At 43.7% G+C, this 27954-nt stretch overlaps 1 protein-coding gene across 1 annotated transcript in view; it reads right to left on the minus strand.

Annotated features, from left to right (window-relative positions):
• l(2)gl (LLGL domain-containing protein l(2)gl) overlaps positions 1-27954 on the minus strand; it is a 443338-nt gene that overhangs the window by 306604 nt on the left and 108780 nt on the right. The window contains 2 exon segments of the mRNA XM_080274241.1: positions 7050-7197; positions 13030-13230. Of these exon segments, the coding sequence (XP_080130367.1) occupies positions 7050-7197; positions 13030-13230 (349 nt within the window).

Genomic DNA, 27954 nt, shown 5'->3' on the forward strand with positions numbered 1-27954 from the left:
CACAATAGCCCCAGCCACATCTACAGTGGCCCTTCTCACAAACTGGACAGCTTAACATAGTCACATTCCACACCTCACCGTAAACAACACTCCCCCTACCACACACAAATACACCCAAAATCCTTGGTGTAACATATAATACATCAATGTCATTTAAACAACACATCACAAACATAAAAAAAAAAATTGACACCAAGATTCAATGCCCTAAGGTCACTTGCCCATACAACATTCGGACAACAAAGACACCACCATTACAGTATACCAACAATATATACATTCAGCGATGAACTATGTAAGCCCTGCTTGGGCATCTAACCTCGCTGAAACACACTACAACACCCTAAAGACCATGCAGAACAAGGCCCTAAAAATAATCACAGGCTGCACAGCTACTAGACCTTCTGACCATCTACACCAAGAAACCAAAGTGCTCAAAGTCAAGGATAATCTAGACACGAGAGGTGCACAAATTCTTGACGCAGCCTCTACAAACTCACACCATCCACTACACTACATGACAGCACATCCACACACACCAAACAACATCAAAAGAACACCCAGCACACAATATCATACACAAATACTGTCATCTCTCCCCCCTCAAAACCAGGTTCCAGAGGCATATCCAAGCTCAAATCACTCGCCGCTCCATTCAGTCACTCGAAGACAACACACAGCTGCATGCATGGCCTCCTGATATCCACCCTTCTGAATCCTACCTCCCTCATGAGGACAGGGTCCACCTGGCCAGGCTGAGATGTGGGCATCATCCATCCCTCTTGAGTTATCAGAAGAGACTGGATGACTCCATCGCTGATGCCTGTCCAGGATGCAACACAGCACCCCATGCAATTAAGAACAATATGGAAGACTGCACTGCACACAATCGCCTGTGACAATAACACAACATACACTCCTTGAGAGCTCTAAGGGAAAGCCCAGTCTCAGCCGTGGCCTTCCTTAGGGACTCGGGGCTGTTTTGCCAGACTGCCTAGGGAACAACTACTACTACTACATCAAAACTAGAACAATTCCTTCAGGATCACAACATTCACATAACATTCTTACAGGAAACAAAACTGACACTCACACAACAGACCCCCCAAATCAGAAACTACTCACACATTCACTCAAACAAAACTGAGGGCCATGGAAGAGGCTTCCTTCCATACATTCATCCATCAATCCTCTACAAAGACACAACACAAATAACATTATCACTTCTGCAGAATGACAAAACATTAAAAATAAAGTCACTCGGTGTCAAATCTGGTCACAAACAAGAAATCAACATCAACATTAACATTCCCCCAGACAACTCCCACGCTATACCAATGCAATGCAATTCTCAGCTCCTCTTAACACACACACCTCATTCTATCATTGTTGGGGACTTGAATTCTAAAAACAATGACTGGTATGAACACAACCAAAACAACTGCAGAGGCCTCGACACTGTTTCAGACTTAACAACACGTTCTGTACGTTCTGAATGACATCATACAGTACACCATCATCCCACATCAGGCCAACCACGCTCCCTCCTCCCCAAACATCACATTCTATTTGTCAACACTTGCATTCAAAACATTTAGGACCACAAGGCATCAAGACTTTAACAAACATCAACAACTATTCATACACACACTAACATTCTCAGCATTTGGAGGCATGAAACAATCATCACTACAATTAAAACAAACAAAAGACCCAACACTCTCTTCTTCATACAGACCTATAACACTAATCAGCACAACATCCAAATAACTGAACAGCTGATTCTCAACAAAGTCACTCCCTATGTCCCACTTGCTCCTTTACAGCACAGATTCAGAGAACTGCAGTCTACAAGAACCTCACTGACTAATCTCACAATGTGCATTGAACAGCATCAACTCCACAACACCTGCTCAGTATACATCTCTCACAAAATAAATACCAGTACTAGTTAAGTCTTCTATGCCATCTTCCAAGGCAAACTAATATCACCAAGATATACAACATAAATACAGAGAATGACATCAAACACTGGCTTGCCAACTTTTTATCTGGCAGACAAGCACATGTTACCTTCCAGGAAAAGTCATCATGAACAGGGAATTTCCCTGAAAGAGTTCCATAAGGCTCCATTCTCTCACCCACACTCTTCAACCTACAGTATACATGCCTAACATTCTCACACCCAAGTCACCCACAAACATTCCCTCATATGCAGATTACATCACCATAATAACCACACACCACACTGCAACAGGACTACTTCAATACACGGCAGACTTGGGTTGAGGAAAACAAGCTGAAGATTGCCCCAGCCAAATCCACCACCACACTCATTACAAGCAGTAAACATAAACACAAGTGCCCCTAACCCCCTACCCCTACATCAAACTTAACAATGTACATGTGCCACACACATCTTCCACTGAGATCCTTGGTGTGACACATGACACTGGACTAACCTTCAAGGACCATGTACTACAGGGCCAGATATTGGGCAAATCAAAGAAACACTCTCCTTACCCTACAAACAATACATTAGATCAGTGATATGCTATCCCTCCTTGGTATGGGACATCACTGGCAACTATGAAATCCTACTTAATACCCATTACAACATCTATGAAATCATACAAAACAATACCCTATGCATTACCACCAGCTGCACCAAAACCACTCCCACAGCTCACTTACACTCTGAAATAAAAATCCTCCCTGTCAGGGACTACCCTGATATGAGGGGCAGAAAATTCTATGCAACAGCCTGTTCCCAAACACAACATCCTTGTCATTAAAAGACAGACACACACACACCACAAATAGGCACATAAAAATAACTCCACATAAACATTATCAAACCCTCTACAACAATAGCCCACCTCCACCTATTCAAACACTAGCAATGAAAAAACACCTACATACAGTACTCACTTCATGTGCAAGGCAATACAACACTTTGATCGCATCATAATACTAGAAGCCCCCCTCCTTACACTCACCCTTTAGTATCCTTAAATACAATCAAGTTCATTTAGCTGGGCTTAGAGTAGGACATCACCCAGACTTCCTCAACTACAGTAACACCTTACTATGTAATGGGGTTACGTCAAATGAAAACCCATTGCTAAGCAGTTTATCGTATAGTGATGTTGATATAAAGTGGATTCAATGGAGATAGGGAGCAAGCCTATGACCGGGCAGCCAAAAAACACCTTTAACTCCTTGACTGCGGTTAAGGTAGCAAGAGCGATACTCCTGTTGCGGCAATCCATGCAAAGGTTACCCATTTTCAATGTAATTATTTTCATATTAATACCGGTACACAAGATAAAAAATATATAAAACTCGCACAAGAAGGCGAAACCTTTCATCTTACCTAATGAGCACATCAGTGAATGTTTAGATGCTCCTACAATGCCATGAAGAGAGGGGGATGCAATGCCAATTTTGGTGTTTTTTTTGTGTCGCTGTAGCTGTCTGTCATGCACCACCACCCACACCGCTGCTCACCACACTTCATTTCCCAATCACACACCACCATATGCATCAATTTCTTTGATTTATCTTGAATGGTTCAATTAGCACTTCGAAATAATTACTGTATTTTACAAACATCATATAATAAAATGGTGTGATACTAAACCATGAAAAACTACTCAATATTATTCAGTATGACCTCATTACAACGGACTTTACTAAACTGAAATTCGCTTTTTTCGGAGTCAAGGAGCCTACCGGAATTTGTTCTTATTTATTGGGAAAACTCCGAAAAAGCTAGAAGCAGTCCGAACTGCCTAACCTCAGGCCGGGGTGGCCAAATTGTCCGCGCGGTTTGTATGTTTGTGCATCAGTTGGTGGTGGGCTGGTGGCATCACTGTTGTTCCCCCAGGCTCTGGCCTCATCATTTCCCTGGAAGTCCCTGATACACTGCTCGAGGGTGACGAGTGATAAGTGAAATATACAAAGTAAACATCTTTGCTTTGTAAGATCGTAAATAATTTAGTGCATAAAGTGTACAGTGAAGTATATGAAAAGTGTTTAAAATTAAGTTATGCCAATAAAGCACTTTTTAAATGCTAAAAAATAAGAAAAGGGGTTTGCATAAATATTAATAAATATTCAAGACACCAAACATTAATCACACAGCGGGCGGTTTGTGTGTTCGTGCATCAGTTGGTAGCGGGCTGGCGGCGTCACTATTTGTTCCCCCGTGCTCTGCCTCAGTCACCTCACATCATTTCCCCAGAAGTCCCTGATATACTGCTCGAGGGTGACAAGTGATGAGTGAAACACAGAAAATGAAAATCTTTAGTTTGTAAGATCGTAAAAAATAAGGTGTATAATGTGTACAGTACAGTATTTGAAACATGCTTAAAATTACGTACACCAAACGGCACGCAAGGTACAAGTGACACCTCCAATTCCCATTCATAATTCATCCCCCGCCAGTGAAGACAATTAGAGGCTAATTCTTTGTTCCTTGATGATGACCATGAAGATAATGGGTAACGATTTTGAAGGATCCATCACTAAGTGCTGAATGATGATAAACACTCGGCAAAGTGGGGGGGACGAGTAGGGTGAGCCAAGTGAATAGGAATGGTTACGTAAGAATTTTTTTTTTTTTTTTATGAGACTTATTGTGTCCAAGTCTTGCTTAAATTTTACTGCATTATGCAGTAAATTATTCATAGTGGCAACTGAGCAAAGTTATGAGGCAAATGGGATATTGCCTTGAGTTAGAAGGAATAGGTGGGTGTGAAGCAGGATCATGGCCATGATGCTTTTCATGAACGAAAATATCTTCTTCTGAGTGTTACATATGGCCTTTATCGAGTCTAAACCTTGCTAAAAATTATATTGTGTTATGCACCAAATTATTTTTAGTGGCACTTCAGAAAAGCTAAGAGGCAAAAGGGATACTGCCAAGAGTTAAAAGGAACTGGTGGGGTGAAGCAGGATAGAGGCCATGACACTTCATGTGTGAAAATATCTTCCTGTGTGTGTTACATACGGCCATTATCGAGTCTAAACCTTATTAAAATTATACTGTGTTATGCAATTACTGTACTGTATTTATAGTGGCATTTGAGAAAGGTTAGGAGGCATATGGGATTTTGCCCCTAGTTAGAAGGAACTGGTGGGGTGAAGGACTGTGGCCATAATGCTTTTCAAATATGAAAATAATATTATCTTAGCAGGGAGAAGTCTATATGTCGTTTTTTTCGGAATGGCTTGGGCCCGAAATAGTCCGTTCTAGTGAGATTTTACTGCATAATGCTAAACTCAATGAAACATATTTACATAGCTTACACCAGACACTTTCATTTTCCTTATATTTTAGTCACATACACTTACTCTCTATTACTTATTTGCATTTGTGCGGTCACTTTTTTAGACTGGCTAGAAGTTGACGAGTGTGTGCAAGTCACGGTGGTGTAACCTAGGTGGGTTGGCATCACTGGAGCATGGTGTGCTGGCTTATTTTTTCAGAGTTTTCCAGTATACTGTATTCCACACTAGAATCACTGTCACTAGTACGTGCATACTTCCTTTTCTGTGGAGTACAATCTCTAGCACCTCTTTTCTTGGAACATCAAGTGAAGTTGAGGGAAGGGGTGAATGCAATGGACCACCTGTAGATGCCATGACTTCCTGAATCAAACTGGGTTCATGTGGCTACGTAATGTGTGATGCGGTGTGGAGGATGCTAAAAGGACGAACTGGCAACCCCAAGCGTAGGCAGATGAATACACAAAGTATCCGCACCAAAATACAGGGTGCAACTTTTGAAATCAATTAGTGGATTTTAAAAGGAACGTCACACCTGTCGATCGGACCTTCTAAAAGGAACATCACAGCCAAGTGGTTAAGGCTTGCCCTAGGTGCTCTCAGTAACACCACACTAGGGGTACCATCCTTGCCAGACATAATTTTTATGTCATAAGTTTCAGTACTGTTTTTCACATGCAAAAAGTTATCCATCCATCATTCAACCCTACAGTATGTTGCCCCATGAGAAGCATAGGAGCCCGGGGCTAGGCAAATTGGTCCTGACATTTAAGATGAGAGTGACCAGCCTCATTCATCACTGAGTGGCATTATGTGAGCAATAAACCCCAACCACCCCTTGGATATAAACCTGCACAGGCTCAATCCAACTGGAGTGCCTTAATTACCCACTAAACCACCTGGTGCCATAATTTGGTTATATAGTTAACACTCAGGGTAGTAAATGGTTTCCTGGTGTAAAATGAAGCCATTTGGCTTGTCACTCAGTGTAGTCACCCGTAGGCAGAAGGAAGAGGAAAGAATGAAAGAAAGAAACACAGAAGTGGGAGTGCAAAGTTGCCCAGGGGCAGAAGGAAAAGGGAAGAATGAAGGAAAGAAAGAAAGAAGAAGGAAGGAAGGAAGAGAGGACAGGGCAGACACCCAAAGCAGCACTACACCGAGTGAGTGGATGGTGAGTGCCCCCACCAAATATTTATTATATTAATATCACAAACTGCACTATTTCTTATGCACTTGCACTGTTATCTGGCAATAGCAATGATGTGTCAGTGGCCTTCCACAAACAAAATGGAACAAAAGGCAGTTGATCACAGGAATGTAAACACTGGGAAGCTGTCTCGGCCTAAACAGCTGACTAGGGGGCATCGTACTAGTGAATTCACGATCATTTCAACATCGTTATTCTAAAAATGGGACTAACATTTTGTTCATTGTTGGTGAATTACCACATAACAAACAGAGGTAGAGTGAGACCTGATTGTACCAGGTTCAGATTAGATTTGGGCTGGGTGGAATCGCAGATAATGATGCATGCCCAGCTTATAGACTAGGTCCACATGAATCACACACAATGGAGCACTGCACAGCACATGCCACTCTATGACGCAGACACAACATCAACAGTGTAGGGAACCTATGGGACAACCCCACAGAGACAGCTGCTTATCTGTAGTCAACGGGTTTCTACTCAATCAGATGAACCAAGGTTGGGCAAGAACAACAACTTCTGAAAGAATAAAAATTCATCAAGCTCTTACCTGCCTCTTCCTGAGTGATGACAGTGAAGTCTAAGACCTTAGAGGTGAGGGAGAATGTAACATGTTGCTGGTCACCCTGCATAACTGTCACAGTGTTGCGGTCTCCGTAGCTGGCACGCGGCATCCCTCCACTGAACACAAACAGGTCCTCACCTCTGCCACATGGGGGAAAAAAAAGATGCCCATGTCAGAGTGGTGTGAAAGATGAAATATTGAGTGTAGTTGACAGGAATATACTGAAGCAGTTTCGACACATCTCAAACTGTTTTTGTCCAACACTCACAAGCAATAGTTAATACGCATTCTCAGTTTTCATGTTCAGTACACAACTGGTCAACTCTGGAACGGTTCATTCCTTCCTATCTCTCCTCTGCCTATGCCGTTCAGCCTTTTCAACATGATGTGTCATAGGGTTTTAAAAATTAACAGATCTTTGTTTCAGCTCATTTGGTTTGATTTCTTGAGAAGGGCCAATTTTGGTGGGCTTCTGGTCCTTGCACCCTTCTTTTTAGTTAAAAAACCTGCATGAAGATTAATGCTTACAAAATCACTGTATGGAAGTAAAGTTCAAGGAAGAACTGGGCAAGAAAGATCAAGGAGATGGCAGTGTGGAGAGCAGTATATGAAAGAGTGTGGTTTGGAATGGATGGAAAGATTTGTAATGAGTCATGAAAAGAAAGGCTGCAGACACTTTTCTTATGCCCATCTTGAATGAACCCTTGAATCAGGCATCAGGCAATAGACAGATTAATTATTTTTCATAATCTATGCTAAGTGTAAATGGCCATGTGGATGCTGTGGCAGACGAGTGGGAGTGAACTCAGTGTTGTGCACAGAGTATAATAAGTGGTGCCATGGAAGGTGTTCAGGTCCGCAGAATTTGAGAGGAGTGCAAAATATCCGCTGCCCAGCCTGCATAAGAAGAGAGGCAGAGGGAGATGAAGCAGGAGATGAGCTAGAGGTGAATGGGGGCACACTACAGGAAGTGCAGCAGTTCTGCTACCTAGGAGATGTATTGGACTGTGAAGCAGGGGTGGAGACATCAGTTAGAACAAGAGTGGCATCAACATGGTTAAAGTGGAAGGAAATAGCTAGCCTACTGGTCAACAAACACATACCACTGACACACAGATGTAAAATATATGAGGTCTGCATTAGACCAGTATTGATATATGTTGCTGAAGCATGGGCTTTGACAGATAGACTGATGAATGTTCTGAGGAGTACTGATTGTAGAATGTTAAGATACATGGCGGGAGTGAGATGGGAGGACAGAGTTTTGAGTGAGGAGGTAGCCAGAAAATGCAGGGTGAAGGATCTCGATATCATCTTCTGGCAGAGGCAGTTTAAATGGTTTGGTCACGTGAGGAGGAGTAAGGAAGGGAGCTGTGTGAGAATAGCAGAGGAACTGGAGGTGGTGGGACGTCGACCACCAGGAAGACCTAAGAAGACCTAGAAAAGTGTTGTAATGCAAGATGTGGAAAGACTGGGTATTGGAGATGGTTTGATCCAAGATAGAAAGCAGTGGAGAAAAGCCATCGCATGTCCAACCCCAGTTAGAATATGGGAACAGAAGGACAAAAACAATGATGATGATGATTATGATATGCTGAAGTGTAAATTATGAAAAACATTTAGTTTTTAATTAACCACTTCCTGGCATATAACAACAGTCATGGGGAAGGGGGGGGGGGGATGAGTCATTCTAGTAAACAATACCAAGTTGGAAATGTGTGTAATACACCAAATAATCACAGACTACTAATTTTCAAATCAGAAATGCCTGAATTCTAAGTCATTAAGGAAAATGGAAAAATCCAGAATGCAGAATCTCAGTAATCCTTAATGAGAAAATCATGCAATAACTGGCATACAATAGTAAATACAGTAAATAGAGTGAAGTACCTTGTACATGTATTAATTTTTAATCACATTCATAAAAAAATATAAAAAATCAAATATGCAATGAGTGGATGATGACAGGTAATACCAAAAACCCCTCATGACATGAAAAAAATTTGAGGGAACACAAGCCTTTCAGATACTTGATTTTTTGGATCTGAAAGCTGTACTGTACTGAACTGTCACAACTCATAAGAAATGCAAAACATGACGAGCTAGCAAGAACACACAAACCCCGCAGACAATATGGCTGCACCGGGCTGAGGTTAGGCAGTCCGGACTGCTTCTAGCATTTTCGAAGTTTTCCCAGTAATCCCTCCAATATCCGACGTAATAGAGCCATAGGCAGGTCCGGATAGTGGTCCTGTCCGGATATTGGGCCCCAGCTTATGGACTTGTACTTATGGACCCTAACTCAGAAAAACACCTATACAACTCCCTCTGGACATGCATAGCACCTATTTAAGACCCAAATCACACCAATAAGGCACATAAAAGACTGAAATAAATGCAAAAGAAGCATAAAATGAGGTTTTTGAGGTAGGTTCATATAATATTCAACATTCTGGGTACTTACAAGTCCCTGGCTCCTGGACTGATAGTTATGGACCCTAACCTAGCCTAACTCAGAAAAACACCTTCCTACTGCACATGCATAGCACCTAAGACACAGCATATTCACACTAATAAGGGACATAAAAGAGTGAAATGAGATGTTTGAGTTAAGTATAGCATGGAAAACACAGTAGAGTACAGTATGAAACATTCTGCCTACTTACAGCAAGTCCATGGCCATCTCGATGAATAACCGCCTCCTCTCAGACTCTGACAGTAAGAAGGATTTCCTGAAGCACTTGCAGTACACTGTTCATGAAGTCTTGCACTGAACTTAGTCATTCGCACTCAGATGTCCATTCTCTTCACAGTGCGCACTCTTGTCTAACTTATGCTCCATGCCACCTTAATAAGTGTTGAACTCTGCACTTTAAGTCTTTCCACTCTCATAACCATTTTCTAGAGCAAAAACACACGTCTATTTACATTAAATTTAGTCCAAAAATTGTTTGTCTTTTCACTCACAACTGTAAATCCTTAACACAATGCACTGTTTTTTTCACTGCACAACACTGTAAATTTCCATGTGGTCTAGTGGAGAAGTTCTTGGCGTCTATTCACTGTCAGAGTCCGAGAGTATCGCTGGCAGGTGACCTAGGGGTGCGTTGCTGGGTCGTGGTGATGGCGTACCCACTGCAGACGACTCTGAAGACAAATGCAAACTCACGTTGAGTGGTGACTCCACCGTGGCTGATGTGCTGGGCTGTGGCTCGGAGCATGAGGGCCTGTCTTGAGGCAACAGAGTGGAGCCAGGGCTGGGCACAGTGGGGGTCACGGGCCTGAAAAAACTGTCAATCGTTGATTGACGCAAGGAATGACGATTCTGACGATTAATGATGCGCTGCCTGAAAGCACGCACTTCCTCCACAAGTCCCAAGGGCCCCATCTCCCTGTCGCAGTCCGAGTGTTCCAGGTAGTCGAGAACGAACTCTAGGTGTTCCCGGAGTGCGCTCAGCTTGGGGATGGCTGGAGTTGTGTCACGCTGAGAGGAGTCCGCATCATCGTCGCCGTCCTTGTCGGAATCTTCAGGCTGGATACTGACACCTGCAACTGATGATGCGATCTCGATATCAGACAGGGTCTGATACCCAGGATCGCCCTCGTCATCATCCAACCACTCACGCATGTCGTCCACATCATCGTTGCCATGCATACGTAGACGTGCATGGAAGTCATCCACATCAAAACCTAGGAAATCATACTCCACATCCGTTCCGAGAAGCAGACGAGACCAACCATTTTCTGGAGTCTTGACAGGGATTTCCTTCCATGCACTGGCCCAGTTGTAGATTGCAGACTTGATGTTGTAGCGGCAAAGGTTTTACAAAGCCCGCTGGCCTCATGTGTCCCGTCTCTCTCTGCGCTCGTCCTCGTCCTCGAGAACAACCATCACCTCGTCCAGGAACTTCCTTCGGTACAGCCTCTTCGTTACCACGATCACTCCTTGGTCCATTGGTTGGATGAGAGCAGTCGTATTAGGTGGCAGAAACATGCACCTAATGCGGCCATTCTCAGCCACCAAGTCCTTGTCGCACAGGTGGGCAGGTGCATTGTCGAGGAGAAGGAGGGCCTTTACCTGGTCATGCGGGACTCCCAGTGTCTCCGTCTGGTAATGTATGACCTCCTTGACAAAATGGCAGTGGAACCAGTCTTTGAAGATCTGGGCTGTAAATCATGCCTTCAGAGAATGGTACCAGACGACAGGAAGGACATCCATCACCCCACGAAGACACTGAGGCTGCTTTGTGCGGCCAACAATAACGGGCTTAAGCCGGTGCATGCCATTAGCATTGGCACAACACAAAGCAGATATCCGTTCCTTGGAGAGCTTGCGGCCAGGTACACGCTTCTCCGTCTCCTCGGCTAGAGTGTTTGTTGGCAAAGAGCGATAGAATAAACCAGTTTCGTCAGCGTTGTAGACTTGACCGAGAGTGAGGCCCTCCCTGTCGATCAAGCCCTTCACCTTGTGCCGAAACTCGTCAACTCCAACCTCGTTAGCGTCCAAAGCTTCGCCATGAGCCTTACGGTTGGTAAGGCCATGCCGTAACTTAAACGCGAAGAGCCAACCCTTGGATGCCTTGAAGTCTAGGGCGTCGTGAAGCCTGGTGATCTTCTCAGCAGCAGCCTTCAGCTCCGTACCACGTACCATCACACCAGCAGCACGCTGCTGTCGATACCAAATCAACGTGGAGTGGTCGACTTCAGCAAACTTGGGAGTAAACATCACCTTCCTCTCCACGTTGCGTTTGCTTCTCGACGAGAAGTCAGCCGTGAACTGCATGAGTTTGTCTCGGGATCTCTTAATATCAAACAAAGTAGATCGGGCCAGGTTGAACTCGTGGAGGATGCGGGAAGACCACCCTGCATTTACTTTCTCCAATATCTCCAGTTTCTTCTCCAGAGTCAACACCACTCTCTTCCTCTTCTCAGGCAGCGGGGCCATCATCACACACACGAAGGAGAGGCACGAGAGCAGCAGGAGTGCCTGCAGCAGGTAAGGCACCACCACAAAAGCGAGCACGTGGGCAGCCATGACAACGAGCGTTCACTCGTGACGAGAGACAGGCGGAAAGTGGGGAGGATGCAGGGGCGCTCTAGCGGACGTCGGAGGAATGACGCACCACAACAAAGCTGTCCCGCGCTCCGCACGCCAAGTTCAAATTACGGGTGGGAATTTTTTTTTTTTTTTTTTTTTTTTTCCGATTTTTTTGTGGTTTTCGTACCATTTTGGGAATATTGGATTCTGGGACGATTATGTCCGGTTAGTGGGGACGTTCGGATATTGGGCATTCAGATATTAGAGGGATTACTGTATACTGTATAAGAAATAATTCAGGTCAGCTCCTTGACTCTGAAAAATGTGAATACCAGTCTAGTGAAGTCCATTGCAGTGAGGTCATACTGTAGTTGTGATGAGTATAAGTTGAAAGAGCGTAGAAAAATGTTTATCCTACTTTTTTTCCTAAGCGGTTTCTGGTAACGTTTTCGAATTTTCCCATGAATGAAAACAGTATCACTGAACTGGAAAGTGTTACTGATCATGCACATATTTCCAATGTTTTCAGAGGTCTCTCTCAATAGTCCGGAAAAAAAAAAAAAAGTTCAAAAGATCCTCGGCTCCCTGCCATTCAGATTACAGGACTTTTACTGTATTTAAGAATGACACCACAGACTATTAGGATCAGGCATAAGGTACATACTACACAGATACCATGCTCTGGGACAGGGGGTGCTACTTCCTGCTGGATAATAGCTTCAAGCAACAGTCACAAACTCCTAAAGTATGCCAATCATATTTTGGATGTTAAATAGGTTATAACCTTCTGGAGTCAAAGTTCTTCCCTAGGCAAACTAGAACTGCTTGGCAGTAGTCACTCAGAATGCAGTCCTAAATCATCAAAAGTACCTTTTTTGGAAAGAAATATTTTATGAAGAAGGTTCAATGGCAAACATCACTCTGAACTCACTCTTTAGCTGGTGGTGTGAGGATCTTGGTGATGGGCTTGCAGGGGAAAGGTCCATATACAGTGTGAGGACCATGTGTAGGGCTACCACTGTCACGGGCTGACCATACTAGGTAGGACCCATCGTTGTGGCAGCTGGTGAAGTGGGATGCGTCATGCTGCCAGCAGAGGGACTCCAGTTGTTGACTGCATACATATGTCTGGGGAAAAGGAAAAATTGGTAAATATCTCTCACCATCATCATCTGAACCTCATTAACCCTTTCAGTGCCACTGACAAACATTATTATCCAGCTTAAGAGAAACCTCCTGTAATGAAAGGGATACTAAAGACTACTATGTAATCCTTCTGGATTCAAAGACTCTCCTAAGCTGAATGAAATCATACGGTAGTATGAAAAATGTAAACAAAGGGTCAGCGTACTCAAAGGCTTGACCAAGACGAGAGGTGACTTAGAGTAAAGCTTTTACATCTTCTGAGACATGATTCAGAAGAAAAAAGTAAGCCCCAGATACAGTCCCTCCCCCAGTGCCATCAGGAGTAAATGGATGCTGGAAACACAAGTGCTATCCATCAGGGTAGCATTCTCCTATGCTTACATATAAAGGTGTGAAGGGAGTATTCTAGACTCTTACTCCTTCCTTAACAACGCACAGAGAATACACGGGTAACATTATTTCCCTATTCCTTTACTAACTGAGCATGTTAAAGGAGGTGCGAGGATACGCTGCATGACCAAAACAACGGTACTGTACTTGTATAAAATTAGTATAAGTACAGTAATCACAAAAGAGAGGAAAAAAGTACAATACTTTAATAATGAGAGAAAAATTATGATAACTGTACAGTCAAACCTCCTCCAATATGAGCTTTTCCAACACAAAATTCATCTATACACAGTTGTCTGTTTGTAGGAGGAGGCCGTAAAATTGGCCGAACAGGGTGGTACTCCCGAGGGGAATGGAAATGCTGGTGATAGGGAGAGCTGGAGCTCCTGTTTCACTAGCTATCTAACCATCCTCCTTTACTGACCTTTTCAGTGTGACAGTAACAAGAAGAGTAGACCAGCATACTCTCCCAAACATTTCCTCTAACTATCTTATGCACTACACCACATGCACTCTACATTTCACACAACGTATCCCACTACGTTACAGGAGTTGGCACCAGCAAGGGCATGTGGCCAGAAAACTTTGCCCCCGCTACCTAGTGGCGGACTTCTGGAGGGAGGCGTGACGGGGGTTCCCGCCGGCATAGATCATGGGTCCAGGGCAAGATGGGGCTCAGACCTGTGCTAGAGGGTACAGGGCATTGCAGTTCCCAGGCTGCCGCTTCTGCCCAATAGAGAAGGGCCCGAACCAGGGAGTAGCACCCCAGGAGGCTGCCCTATCAGTGGGTGTATAATGGCGGGATAGTTGCAGTGCCAAGGTGTGCTTGAAGGGTGTCCCTGCAGCTGTCCTGGCAGGGTGCCCCGAGGCCACTACCACAGGCACTAGTAAGCTGGTGGGCTAGGGGTCCCAGATCCATTCCCTGGACCTGGGACTGTGCAGTGAGTGGGGCCTGTGGTATGTCTATCCCCTTTTATTAATACTGAATATGACAAAACACAAGAATAAGTTTCAAAGCAAGCCTGAGGACAGTAAATCACCCAGGGGGATGAGGGTGGGTTCATGGAATGTGGGAAGTTTGAGGGGAAGAGCGGGGGAAGTCGTTGAGGCATTCAGTAGGAGGTGGGTGGATGTGGCATGTTTGCAGGAAGTCCTGTACAGGGGTGGGTCAGACAGAAAGATTGTTGTGAAGGACTGTTGCTATAAGTTGTTTTGGCAGGGGGGGACAGAGGATGTGGAGGTGTTGGTGTGATGGTTGCGGAGAAATGGGTGGAATATATGTTATGAATGTTATGAGAGAAGGAAGAAGGATAGCTGTGATTATATCGGCATATGCTCCACAGGCAGGATTGGATGACGCACAGAAAGATAGATTTTGGGATGGATGATTTAATACGTGTAGGGGGTGGTATGCGGGATGATGAGATAGTGGTTTTGGGAGGAGACTTAAATGGTCATGTACGTGAAGCAGCACAAGGTGATGAAGGAGTAAATGGGGGATGTGCATATGGTATAAGGAATGCAGAAGGGGAAAGGATACTCGAGTTTGGGGAGGCAAAGGACATGATTGTGTGCAACACATATTTTAGGAAAAGAGACAGTAGGTTAATTACGTATAAGTCTGGGGGAAATAACAGTCAGATAGATTATTTTCTGGTTAGGAGGGCCGATAGGAGGTTAGTGAGGGATGTTAAAGTTATAGGAAGTGAGGAGTGTGTGCAGCAGCACAAACTATTGATTTGTGATATGGTGCTTAACCCCTCCGTGACCGCTGGCATTGAATGATGTTTAGCTGATCAATGGCCGCTGGCGTCGTTTGAGGGCGGCCTATAAAAAACTGCAAAAAATTTTCGGGAAGTGAACGAATGTTCTGAACGTCTTCACACTGACCTACACTACACTCCCACACACCTCATCAAGCAGTTCAAAGCCTGCTGCTGTGATAAGTGGATTTTCAATTTTTTTACTCCTAGCCATGCCTAAACAAGCACAACTACACCCATTATCTTGACCCAGGCAGAATATATCATCTTTGTCCTCTCTTGCAAAACACACAACCACCTGTTTACGATTATGAAGTAATACAGGCACATACAAAAAAGACATGATAATAAGTGAAAAATACATTTTTGTCTTGGTATCTTTACCTATTTGCTCAGGTTTGTTGTAATGGTTTGGATCACTTGATGCAGTGCAACTTGAAGAAAACTGTGAATACCTTCGGGAAGTGAATGAAAATCTGGGACATGAGACTGACCTTGACTTCACCCTCTCACACATCAGCTGTCAGTTCAACACTTGCTGTCATGACGAGTGGATGAATGATTTTTTCGCTCGTGGCCATGCCTAAAAACACACAGTTACACCTATTATCTCGACTCAGACAGAAGATACAATCTTTTTCCTCCCTTGCAAAACACACGCAACCACCCTATTTACGAGACTGCAATATATACAGGTACTGCAAAAATAACAACGTAAAATGATAAAGATGAACGTAAAATGATAATGAAAGATGAACATGTTATTACGGAAAAAATGCATTTTCCCCCATCTGTAAACTTATTTATTTCGCTTTGTATCTGTATTCATAATAATCAGACTTCTGAAACTACATTATGATTCTATTTTTAGCCATGCTCGTGGTGTGGGAGCTCGAAGTTGCGACTCAACTTCTGCACTGCTAATCGGATCTGACCCTCCACTTTATTCTCCTGTGGCAGAGTCTAACCTTGGAGGACGTGCAGGTTTCTCATTTAGGACAAAAATTCAACTCTTTCGCTCCCTTTTCCAAGCATGGGCACAACGATAACGTAAAAAATAACTCGAAACTACCATAAACATATTATATATCAAAAAGATGAAAAAGTATTCATAACAATTTTTTTTCCAGCCATTCCTAACAGATTATGTACTGAAATCATTCAATATCATCATATCTCATATATGCACAACATTTCAGCACCATTCGTATTGTTTTGGGAGGTAAAAAAAAAAATAACAACACCTGCCCCGTCGCGTTGCAGAAGCGCTCCTGGGCGGCGATATCTGTTGCTGATATTTCTGCAACTTCCGCGCTCCATTGCAAGCCAAAAAATGCGTCTAGGAAGCTGGGATTTGCACTGTTAGGTGCATCTGAACTTTCTCTTCAATATGCCAAGAAAAAAAAAATCAATTTTTGAAACTTAAAAAAATGGCCTCGGCATCGGCCTGGCATGCATGGAAATTTCCGGGCCTTTGGCCACGGAGGGGTTAAAGAACGAGTGATGAAATAGAGGACTTATGTACCTAGGAGGAAAATATGGAAGCTGAAAAACCAAGTAGTAAGAGATGCCTTCTATGGCGAGTTGAGGAGAGTGGTGGCTGAACAGGAAGCTGTAGACAGAGGCGTTAATGAACAGTACAGAGCCCTCAAGAACAATCTCTTGAGAGTTCCTGATGTCACACGCGGTTGGACAAGAGGTCCACCAAGGCATAAAGTAACTTGGTGGTTGGATGAGGGTGTAGAAGCTGCAGTTAAGGAGAAAAGAAGGCTTTTCTGGGAATGGAAGAAAGGTGGTAGCAAAGAGGAATATTTGGATGACAAGTGTAGGGCTAGAAGAGAGGTATACAGGGCAAAGTCTGAGTCGCAGAGACTTTTACTAGATAACCTAAATCATGGGGAAAGGAAAAATATGATATTTAGGGTGGCAGGTCAGGTGAAGAGGGATAATCCGGATATTACAGGTGAGCAGTGTGTGAAGAATGATGAAGGAAGGGTAGTGGTGAACAGTGAGGATATTAAAGAGAGAGAGCATTATAACCGGTTGTTGAAGGAGGAGTTTGACTGGGACAGGGAAGGTTTGGAGCCAGCAGATCCAGTGTCTGGCCCTTGGCCTTTGATTGATGCTGCTACTGTGAGTAAGGCAATAGGCAGGATGAGGGTGGGGAAGGCAGCAGGTGTGTTTGGGTTGACTGCCGAAATGTTGAAGGCCTCAGGCAATATAAGGGTGAGGTTAGTCACTGACCTGATAAATAGGATTATTTATGAGTGTGTTGTCCCAGATGATTGGCTGAAGAGTGTAACTGTAAATGTGTATAAAGGGAAGGGTGATGCCCTGGAAAGAGGAAATTATGGAGGTATAAAGCTTTTAGATCAGATAATGAAGGTAATGGAGAGAGTTTTAGAAGGTATGATTAGAGAAAGAGTGAATATTGATGAGATGCAGTTTGGGTTTATGCCAGGTAGGGGGACCACTGATGCCATATTCATTGTTCGACAGCTTCAGGAAAAATATATTGGTAGGAGAAGGGATCTTCATTTTGTTTTTGTAGATTTGGAAAGGCCCTTTGACAGAGTCCCTAGAGAGGTGGTGAAGTGGGCAATGAGAAAGCTTGGCTTGGAGGAGTGGCTGGTTAGGGTGGTTATGGCTATGTATGTGAGTGCTCACACCCAGGTAAGAGTGAATGGAGATTTGAGTGATGAGTTTTCCGTGAATGTTGGTGTGCATCAGGGGACAGTTTTGAGTCCCATGTTGTTTATCATGGTACTTGAAGCCCTTTCACGTGACTTTAGAAACGGACTCCAGTGGGAGTTGTTGTATGCTGATGATTTGGTGTTGATTGCAGAGAGCGAAAGGGAGGCGGAGGAAAGGTTTAGGAAGTGGAGAGATGGTATGGGCACAAGGGTTTAACGGTAAATGCAGATAAAACAAAAGTGATGATATCTAGGGTTGGTGGCGGTACTGTCAAAGACTTGGGAGAGTGGCCATGTGCAGTTTGCCACAGGGGTGTGGGAAGTAATTCCATCTAGTGCGGTGTTTGTAATAAATGGGTGCATAAGAGATGTAGTGGTTTCAGAGGTAGACTGCAAGATAATGCTGATTTTATGTGTACAGCGTGTCGGGGAGAGCAGGTGGAGATTGTCAGACAGGAAAGGATTGAACTTGCTGGTGAATCTCTTGAGTGTGTGGAAGAGTTTTGTTATTTGGGAGACATGTTGTGTGCTGGACGTGGAGCTGGAGCTAGCTCTGTGGCTAGGGTGAGAAGTGGTTGGAAGAAGTTCAGGGAGCTCTTGCCTTTCCTGACATTGAGAGGACTTTCCCTACATGCTAAGGGGTCTTTGTATGTGTCATGTGTTAGGAGTGTAATAATGTATGGTAGTGAGACCTGGGCAGTGAAGGAGGAGGATAATCGTCGGCTTAGACGTACAGAAATGACAATGATTAGGTGGATGTGTTGTGCGTCCCTGCGTCCAAGGTCTGGGGGGGCTGGGTTTTCGATGGAAGAGTTGAGAGGTAGGATGGGACTGGAGTGTATGGGTGTTGTGATGAGGAGAGGTAGATTGAGATGGTTTGGACATGTGGAGAGGATGGGGGATGATAATTGTGTGAGGAAGGTGAGAAGTGTTAATATTGGGGGTGGGGTTACGAGGGGTAGACCGAGAAAGACATGGGACGAGGTCATTAAGTGTGACCTCAGGGTTAAGGGACTGAACAGGGAGGCTGCAATGGATTGTGCAGCATGGAAAGCTGCCACTAGGTGACCAAGGCTGAAGCATGCAAGCATGTTGGAGCCTTTAAAAATGAAACGAAATGATGAAACGATGACTGTTTTAAACAATCCAATATGACTTTTCACATATCCGCAATTCAAATAGCCTGGGTGACAGAAAAATCAACCAGTCAGCTGTGAGGTGGGTGTGGCACCTTTTGTTATGCCAAACTTTTTGTTTATTGATCAGAGTAAGTGACCCTTTACCCTCATCTTTCTCATAACTGGTGACTTAACATTCCTAACTACTATGGAATTCCTCATTATTCTACAAACATTTCCTCTCACTTTAGCTTACTGTACCCTTGACTAATATAGCAACACATCTCTATATTCTGGCTTATCATTCATCCATCCAACCATCATCCAATCCAATGTTGCCCCATGAGCCTAGGGTTAGGCAAGTTGGCCCTGACATTTAAGATGAGAGTGACCAGCCTCACTCATCCCTGAGTGGCACTACATGAGCAATAAACCCCAACCACCCCTTGGATATAAACCTACACATCCTCAATCCAACTGGAGCACCTTAATTACCGACTAAACCACCAGGTGCCATAATTTGGTTATGTGGTAATCAACCAGTGTAGTAAATGGTTTCTTGGTGTACAGGAAACCACTTGGCTTGTCACTCAGTGTAGTCACCCATAGGCAGAAGGAAACGTAAGAAAGAAGGACAGAAAAACACAAGAGGGCGTGTAAAGTCACCTGTAAGCAGAAGAAACAGGAAAAAATGAAGGAAAGAAAGACAGAAGAGGAAGAAAAGAGAGGAAAGGGCAGACACCCAAAGCAGCACTACATCGAGTGAGTGGATGGTAAGTGCCCCCACCTACATATCATTCCAGTCAAATAAAAAGCCTATCTCCTGTACTTGCATCTGTCAATTTACTTCATAAGCCAGTGTGTAAAGCATCATATCATATGCCTTCAATGCCAGTGGTGAAACTATGGAAGTATTCATAAAAGAACATAAACACCTTGCAGGAAAAACAACTCCATAACAGTTGACTATTAACCCACGGATTGTGCAATTATCTCTTTTTCTTTCCACCCCGTAGTGAGCAAAAAATTAACCTTTTTTTTTTTAAGTTTTTGTTTATTATAACTTGAAGATAAACATCCAGGGCATCATCTGGTGAAAAAAAAATAATAATAATCTCTCTCTCTCTCCATCCTTGCATAGGGCCATGCCTAAGTTTAAGTAGGGGAGTAGTGAAAAAATGAATTAAAAAAAAAAATTGTTTTTGTTTATTATAAACATGAAGATAAACATCCAGGGCATCATTTGGTGAAGTGAAAAAACTCTCTTTCCGTCTTTGTGTAGCGCCATGCTTAAGTTTGCATAGGGGTGTAGTTAGCGGTGATGCATGGCCGCCCATCCTGAGCTGTGGCTCGCGATCCACAGGTTAATAAATCATTTTGTCTTCTGTACTTTTCAATCTACTAATTAATATGATGGAACCACTTCAGTTCAACACAGTCTATAATTGAGGGGCCACACGTCAAAACCTGCCAATGCACCACCCCTAGCGAAACCTAGATTATGTGATATACATCTATTTTAACCCTTTCTCTATCATGTAGGCTTGGATGAAAGTCAATTACAGCACTGTATGTAAGGTCAAAATCCTTTTGAAAAGAAACTGTCGCATCAGTCTTATCGATACCAGCTCTACTAGCTGAGCTGAAGTTGGCATATCAGGACATACCAACATCCAATATGGCCTGTCACTCGGAGGGAGAGGGGTTGTAAGGGGTGGAAAGGACATTCTTTTTTGCATGTTGCTGGCTAGCTGGGCGGAGCATCAACCAACAGGAATATGAAAGGAGGTAAAACACCCATTCTGATTAGCTGTCCATGGTGGTGCATGGAGAAAAGATGGAGAATAATAGAAAACGGGACCCTCATTAAAGTTCCCAATTCCTCAGTTGCTGCTGCGCGAGTCAATAAGAACACGGGGTGAAGTTTATCACGATTTCTGATTTTCATTTTGTGCCACGAGATGCAGGCAAATTTCATTTGGGCAGAGAGAGGGTAATCAAGGTAATCCATCCATCCATCCATCATCCAATCCTACGTTGCCCCATGAGGAGTGTAAGAGCCCCGGGCTAGGCAAGTTGGCCCTGACATTTAAGATGAGAGTGACCAGCCTCACTCATCCCTGAGTGGCATTACGTGAGCAACAAACCCCAACCACCCCTTGGATATAAACCCTCACTGGCTCAATCCAATTGGAGTGTCGTAATTACCCACTAAACCACCAGGCACCAAAATTAGGTTACATAGTTACCACCCACCACAGTAAATGGTTTCCTGGTGTACAGGAAACCATTTGGCTTGTCACTCAGTGTATAGTCACCCACAGGCAGAAGGAAGAGGAATGAATGAAGGAAAGAAAGACAGAAGAGGGAGCATATATTCACCCAGAGGCAGAAGGATGGAGGAGAGGAAAGGACAGACACCTGAGAGCAGCACTACATCGAGTGCATGGATGGTGAATGCCCCCACCTACAACATATCAGGGTAATAATAATAGTTATTCCTGTATTATTATTATTAGTATTAGTATTAGTATTATTACACTATTCTTCATGCTGTTTGTCTACAATCTTACTTCTATGTTTTAAAAAGCTTTTATTTCATTTTCTGCCACAAATTGCATGAAAACTCCATCAAAAATTACTCTTAATAACCATAACAAAACAAAGAAAGAAAACAAGTAAACAAACAAAAAATATGGCCAAAAACACAACTCTGTTAGTATCTACACATTAAACACACAATACCAAAATATGAACAGTCTAGCACAAATAGAAAAAAAGTTATGGTTGTGACGACACTGGGTAGGTTGCCACGATTTGTGGCAAAGTTTGCTTGTGGTGTGTTGGCAAGTTTTTGACGTGTGGCCCCTCAAATATGGTCCCTAGTCAGGGCATGACACCCTCCAACCCTTTCCCCCAACCACCTACCATCAGCTGTTTGGTCCTCCTGTGCTTACATTTCTTGTGGCAGTGTAATGCAACATGATTTTCATTAATTCTGAAAAAAAATATAGTCCTGCATTCAGCTGTTTTGGGCATTAACATCAGTAGCAGTGTTACACACTGTGAGTGAAACTACCACCATGCTATTTACAGGTTATTAACATGCTGAAGGAAAAAGTTGTCATAGTTTTTTTTTTCAATGGTAGTTACATACACCAAGACAGCTGTATAATGCTATAAATAAACACGTGCAATTAAAAGCTGTATACTTTGCCTTTAAATTCTGACTTCATGAACCATGACTCCCCCTTTCCACAAGGCTTGGGACCATAACCCCTTAGCCAAGGGGCTGCATACTTTGTTGAACACAGTCAAATTTCTTCATCCTTGTCTGACTCTATACCAACCCACTAGGTGCAGTCCAAAATTATTTTTTAAAAATATTCAACTTCACCTTGCTGTGACCTGTTCACAAAACTGAACCTCTTACTCCTTGTCTGACTCTTCACCCATCCACTAAGTTTGGTTTAAACTGAATAAAACCTGCCTGGGTTACAGGGTTGAACCTTTGGCCCATGACTGTTCTCAAAACTGACTTCCTTCATTCTTACATTCCCCTCAACCCCTCCACCAAGTTTGGTGTAAATCGGATCACAACCGTTTAAGCTTACCTTGCTGCATGACCTTGACCTTTGCCCTAATGTTCTCAAAAACAATAAGTTAACCCTTAGGACGACCCTCAACCCTTCCACCATGTTCAGTTCAAATTCTATAAAAACAATTTGGGGAATTTTGTTAATGCAATAAAAAAAAGATTAACACACAAGCCTGGTAAAACAATGACATACCACTTTCAATGAGCACAGGTGTAATAATTATAAAAAAACAAATATATTACAGTAGCCGAACTTCTTTGATAACTATATTAATTAAATGTCTTTACTTATCTCTTTATCTTATGGTAAGAACACTAACATATCCAAAACCCTCAAAACCAGATGTTTATCTATCTAACTGTGGCCAGATGCCTTTAATCCCTGTCCACAAACAAACTGCCTCCATGTCACCTTGTCTCCTGCCATTTCACTGTCCTGTTCCCACTTCACACACCCCTCTCTCATATACCACTCCACTCCATCCCTCCAGCTCATCCTTGGCCTCCCCCTCCCTCTCCCCTCCCCCACCTCACTCACATACACTCTCCTCATTAGTCTCTCACTCTCCATCCCCTCCACATGGTCAAACCACCTCAATGCATTTCTTCTAACGCTTTCTATCACATCCACATCCACACCACAAAGCTCTTTCACTTCCTCATTTGCCAGTCTGTCTCTCCATGTAACTCCACATGCTCCTCTCAAATCATTCATTTCCACTGCTCTCACTCTTGTGTCCTTCCAACAAAATTCAAGCCTCACTTCCATACGTTACAGTTGGTATAACAATACTGTCATTTACTTCCATGCTCACTTCCCTGTTTCTCATCACTGCTTTCAAAAATCAGATGTGCATTCTTAAATTCAAGTGTTGTGTGAAAAGATACAACTCCCACAAACTTCTAATTCAAAAACATATACAAGATTGCTCCTAACATATTAGAGATGAAATGAGAACTGTATATCCTCAAAGTGAGAAGTGATAATGAAGGCCAGGAGGGATTGCAAGTATAAACTATTTTGGTGGGGAAGTGCAAATGGACATGGTGGTGTGGATGTGCTGGTTAAGGAACAATGGATGGAGTATGCCATGAATGTAATGAGGGTGAATGAAATTATTATGGTAGTGAAAATTTTGTTCAGTAGACTCCCAGTTTCATTTATTCGGCATATGCTCCACAGGCTGGCTTGGATGATGCTGAAAAAAAATAGATTCTGGGATGACTCTATATATGTTGTAAGCGGTGTAGAGGATGATGAGATAATAGTTTTCGGAAGGGACTTTAATGATCATAAGGGTGAAGCAGCTCAAGGATGAAGGAGTATATGGGGGATGCACACATGGTACAAGGAATGTGGAAGGGGAAAAGATACTCGAGTTAGGGGAGGCAATGAACATGACTGTGTTCAACACGCACTTCAGGAAAGGAGAAAGTAGGACTGATTACATACGAGTCTTTGGGAAATAGTACCCAGATAGTATACTTCCTGGTCAGGAGGGCACAATCAGAGATTGGTGAGGGATGTTAAAATTACAGGGATCAACGAATGTGAGCAGCAACACAAATTACTGATATGTGACATGGTGCTTCAGGAGTGGGTGGCGAAGACCTATACACCTAGGAAAATGTGGAAGTTGAAAAACCAAGCAGGAAGGGATGCCTTCTACAGCAAGACAAGAAGAGTGGTGACTGAGCATGCAGCTGCTGACAAAAGTGTTAGTGAAGAGTACAGCTCTCTCAAGAACAATCTCCTGAGAGTTGCTGATTCAGTGTGTGGATGGACATGGGGCCCCCCCAAAGATATAAGGTAACATGGTGGTGGGATGAGGGTGCAGATGCTGCAGGAAAGGAGAAAATAGAACTTTTGGGGGAATGGATGAAAAAGGGTGGTAACAGAGAGGAATACTTGGCTGCTATGCGTAGAGCAAAAAAACAAGGCATAGAAGGCAAAATCTGAGCCTCAGAATTTTTACTGAAAAACCTAAATAGCGCCGGTTCACTTCTGAAGATGTGTGGTTGACAGACACCAGTCCACACCTGAAAAAGTTTTCATGTATCGCAGGCATGTTCCAACTTAAAAGCGTGCCAAACTCACTGACAGTGGTGTGACGGGCTCTGTAGAGCGCCTGAGAGTGTGGGGAGGGATTGGCTGGGACAGACTGGAGGGGGGGGAGGGGGCACCCGGAGCAACTGAGAAACATGGGAGAGAGACACGCAGTGACAGAGTAAGGTGGGGGAGAGGTGCCTGGAGGGGCAGAGTACACGTGTACTGACTGCCGTCAGCCTCCCAAGCACTAGCAGAGATAATACACCAGCCAGCTGATGTAGTACTAAATATTTCTTGGAAAATCTAAATTACGAAAATAAGCTCAGTTGTGGGAAGGGGATAGGGTGCAGGGAGCCGGGTGTCAGGGGGTTAGGGTGGCAAATCAGATGAAGAGGGAAAACAGGTATATCATTGACGAACAGTGTGTGATGAATGATGAAGGAAAGATAGTGGTCAATGGTGAGGATATTAACCCACCGCGTCCTGGCAGATTTTTCACCAATGCCCCCCCCCCCCATCCCAGCAAAATTTTCGACTTTTTTGGGGGGAGGGGGACCTCAAACCTCTGCTTTTTATGAGAAACACTGGAAAATGCCCAAAAAAGTGCTCACCTGAGCTTATAAGTGTACTATATGGGTGTCCCTCCGAACACCTGGACCCGTCTTCTCTGGAGCCGTGCTTCTGCTGTCACGTTTTCTATGGTTGGGGCAACTATTGCAAACCACTCAGAATAGGAAGATATTTGTTCATTTGGTATGAATTTATATGTAGTACAAGAATATACTGGTTTTCACACAATAATATAGGTGATATAAGCATTGTTTCACTCACCGAACACATCAACATACTGCATCCTCCTTGGCAATGTTACCTCCTCATCACTTCTGCTCGTTTCTTCCTCCGGCACCATGTAATCATTGTCCTCCACATCATCATCAATTGAGGAATCACTCTTGCCTGTGAAGGCATCAAAGGCAGCTTGAATTTTGTCGTCGGAGAGACCACGGTGCAACATGTCTTTACTGGCCAGGTCACTGCTAACAGGTGAGCTGCCAAGACAATGGCACGCGGAGGTCACGCGGGGACAAGGAGTGGCAGCGGGTAGAGGAAGGTCTCCTGCATATGCCTACCAAAAATCACCCACGAAACTTGAAAAATGTGCAAATGACAGACCTCGCAATTGCAGAACGTACCGGTACATCGTTGGGTCTCAGCATGAGAACAAGTTGTGATGTACCCATATGTTGACGGGACGCGGCAGGTTAAAGACATCTGGAGAAAGCATTCCAACCAGTTGGTGAATGAGAAGTTTGATTGGAAGAGGGAAGGTTTGGAGTCAGCAGATCCAGTGTTTGGCCCCTGACCTTTGACTGATGCTGCTACTGTAAGCAGAGCAATAGGTAGGATGCAGCTGGAGAAGGTGGCAAGTGTGTCTGGGCTGATTGTTGAAATGCTGAAGGCCTCAGGAGATACAGGAGTGGGGTTAGATTCTGATTTGATAAATGTGATCATATACAAGTGTGTTGTCCCAGATGACTGGCTCAAGAGTATGACTGTAAATGTGTACAAGGGGAAGGGTGATGCCCTGAAAAGAGGATATTAAAGAGGCATAAAACTTTTGGATCAAATAATGGAAGTAATGGAGAGCTCTAGAAAGTATGGTTTGAGAAAGAGTGAATACTGAAGATGCAGTTTGGGTTTATGTCTGGCAAAGGGACCACTGACACCATATTCACTGTTCAAAATCTTCGGGAAAAATATATAGGAAAGAAAAGGGATTTGTCCCATGTTTTTGTTAACTGCCAGAGTCCTTAGGGAGGTGGTGAAATAGGCAATAAGAAAGCTTGGGATCAAGGAGTGGCTGGTTAGAGTGGTTACGGCTATGTATGTGGGTGCTCCCACACAGGTGAAAATGAACAGAGATTTGAGTTATGAGTGTTCTGTTAATGTTGGTGTGCATCAGGGGTCAGTCTTGAGCCCCTCATTGTTTATAATGATGCTTGAAGCCCTCTCACGTGACTTCAATATGCTGATGATTTGGTGTTGATTGCAGAGGATGAAAGGGAGGTGGAGGAAAGACTTAGGAAGTGTAGCGATGGTATAGGGCACAAGGGCTTGAGAGTAACTGCAAATAAAACAAAGGTAGTGGTATCTAGGGTTGGTGGCAGTACTGTCAAAGAAGAGGGTGAGTGGCTACGTGCGGTTTCCCACAAGGGCATGGGAATTAATTCCATCTTGTGCAGTGTTTGTGATGCTTACGAGATGTAGTGGTATCATGGGTAGACTGTGAGATAATGCTGATTTCATGTGCTTGGTGTGTCGGGAAGAGCATTTGGAGATTGTCAGGAATGAAAAGAGCGTTCTTGCTGCTGAGTCTCTTGAATGTGTGGAAATGACTGTTACGTAGGAGACATGTTATGTGCTGGAGGAGGGGCTGGAGCTATCTCTGTGGATAAAGTGAAGAATAGTTGGAGGAAGTTCTGGGAGCTGTTGCCTCTCCTGACACTGAGAGGGACCTCCCTCCATGCTAAGAGATCTTTGTATGTGGCACGTGTTAGGAGTGTAATGCTGTATGGTAGTAAGACCTGGGCTGTATGGGAAGAGGATATTCACAGCCTCAAATGTGCAGAAATGACTATGATTATGTGAATGTGCAGTATGTCCTTGAACGAGAGGCCTGGGGGGGTTAGGTTTACGATGGAAGAGTTGAGAGGAAGGATGGGATTGGAGTGTATTGGTGTTGTGATCGAGTGGGGTAGTCTGAGATGGTCTGGACATGTGGAGAGGATGTGGGATGACAAATGGGTGCAGAAAATGAGAAGTGTGATTGCTGGGGGTATGGCTGCGAGAGGCAGATCAAAAAGGACCTGGAATGAAGTCACTGAATGTGACTTCAGGAATACAGGACTGAATAGGAAGGCTGCCAGAGTTTTAGCAGCATGGAAAGTAACCAGTAGGCAACCAGGGGCTGATGCATGCATGCATGTTGGAGTCTTCATAGATGAAACTAAATGAAGGTTGTCATTTGCTCTTGGGTAAATGAGACTCCTTAGAACCCCTTTCTTTGCAATTTATTTTGCCTACTACAACTTAA

Source organism: Coenobita brevimanus, chromosome 57 (assembly GCF_032717465.1).
Source record: "Coenobita brevimanus isolate Jiangsu-jjx chromosome 57, ASM3271746v2, whole genome shotgun sequence".
Lineage (NCBI taxonomy): Eukaryota > Metazoa > Arthropoda > Malacostraca > Decapoda > Coenobitidae > Coenobita > Coenobita brevimanus.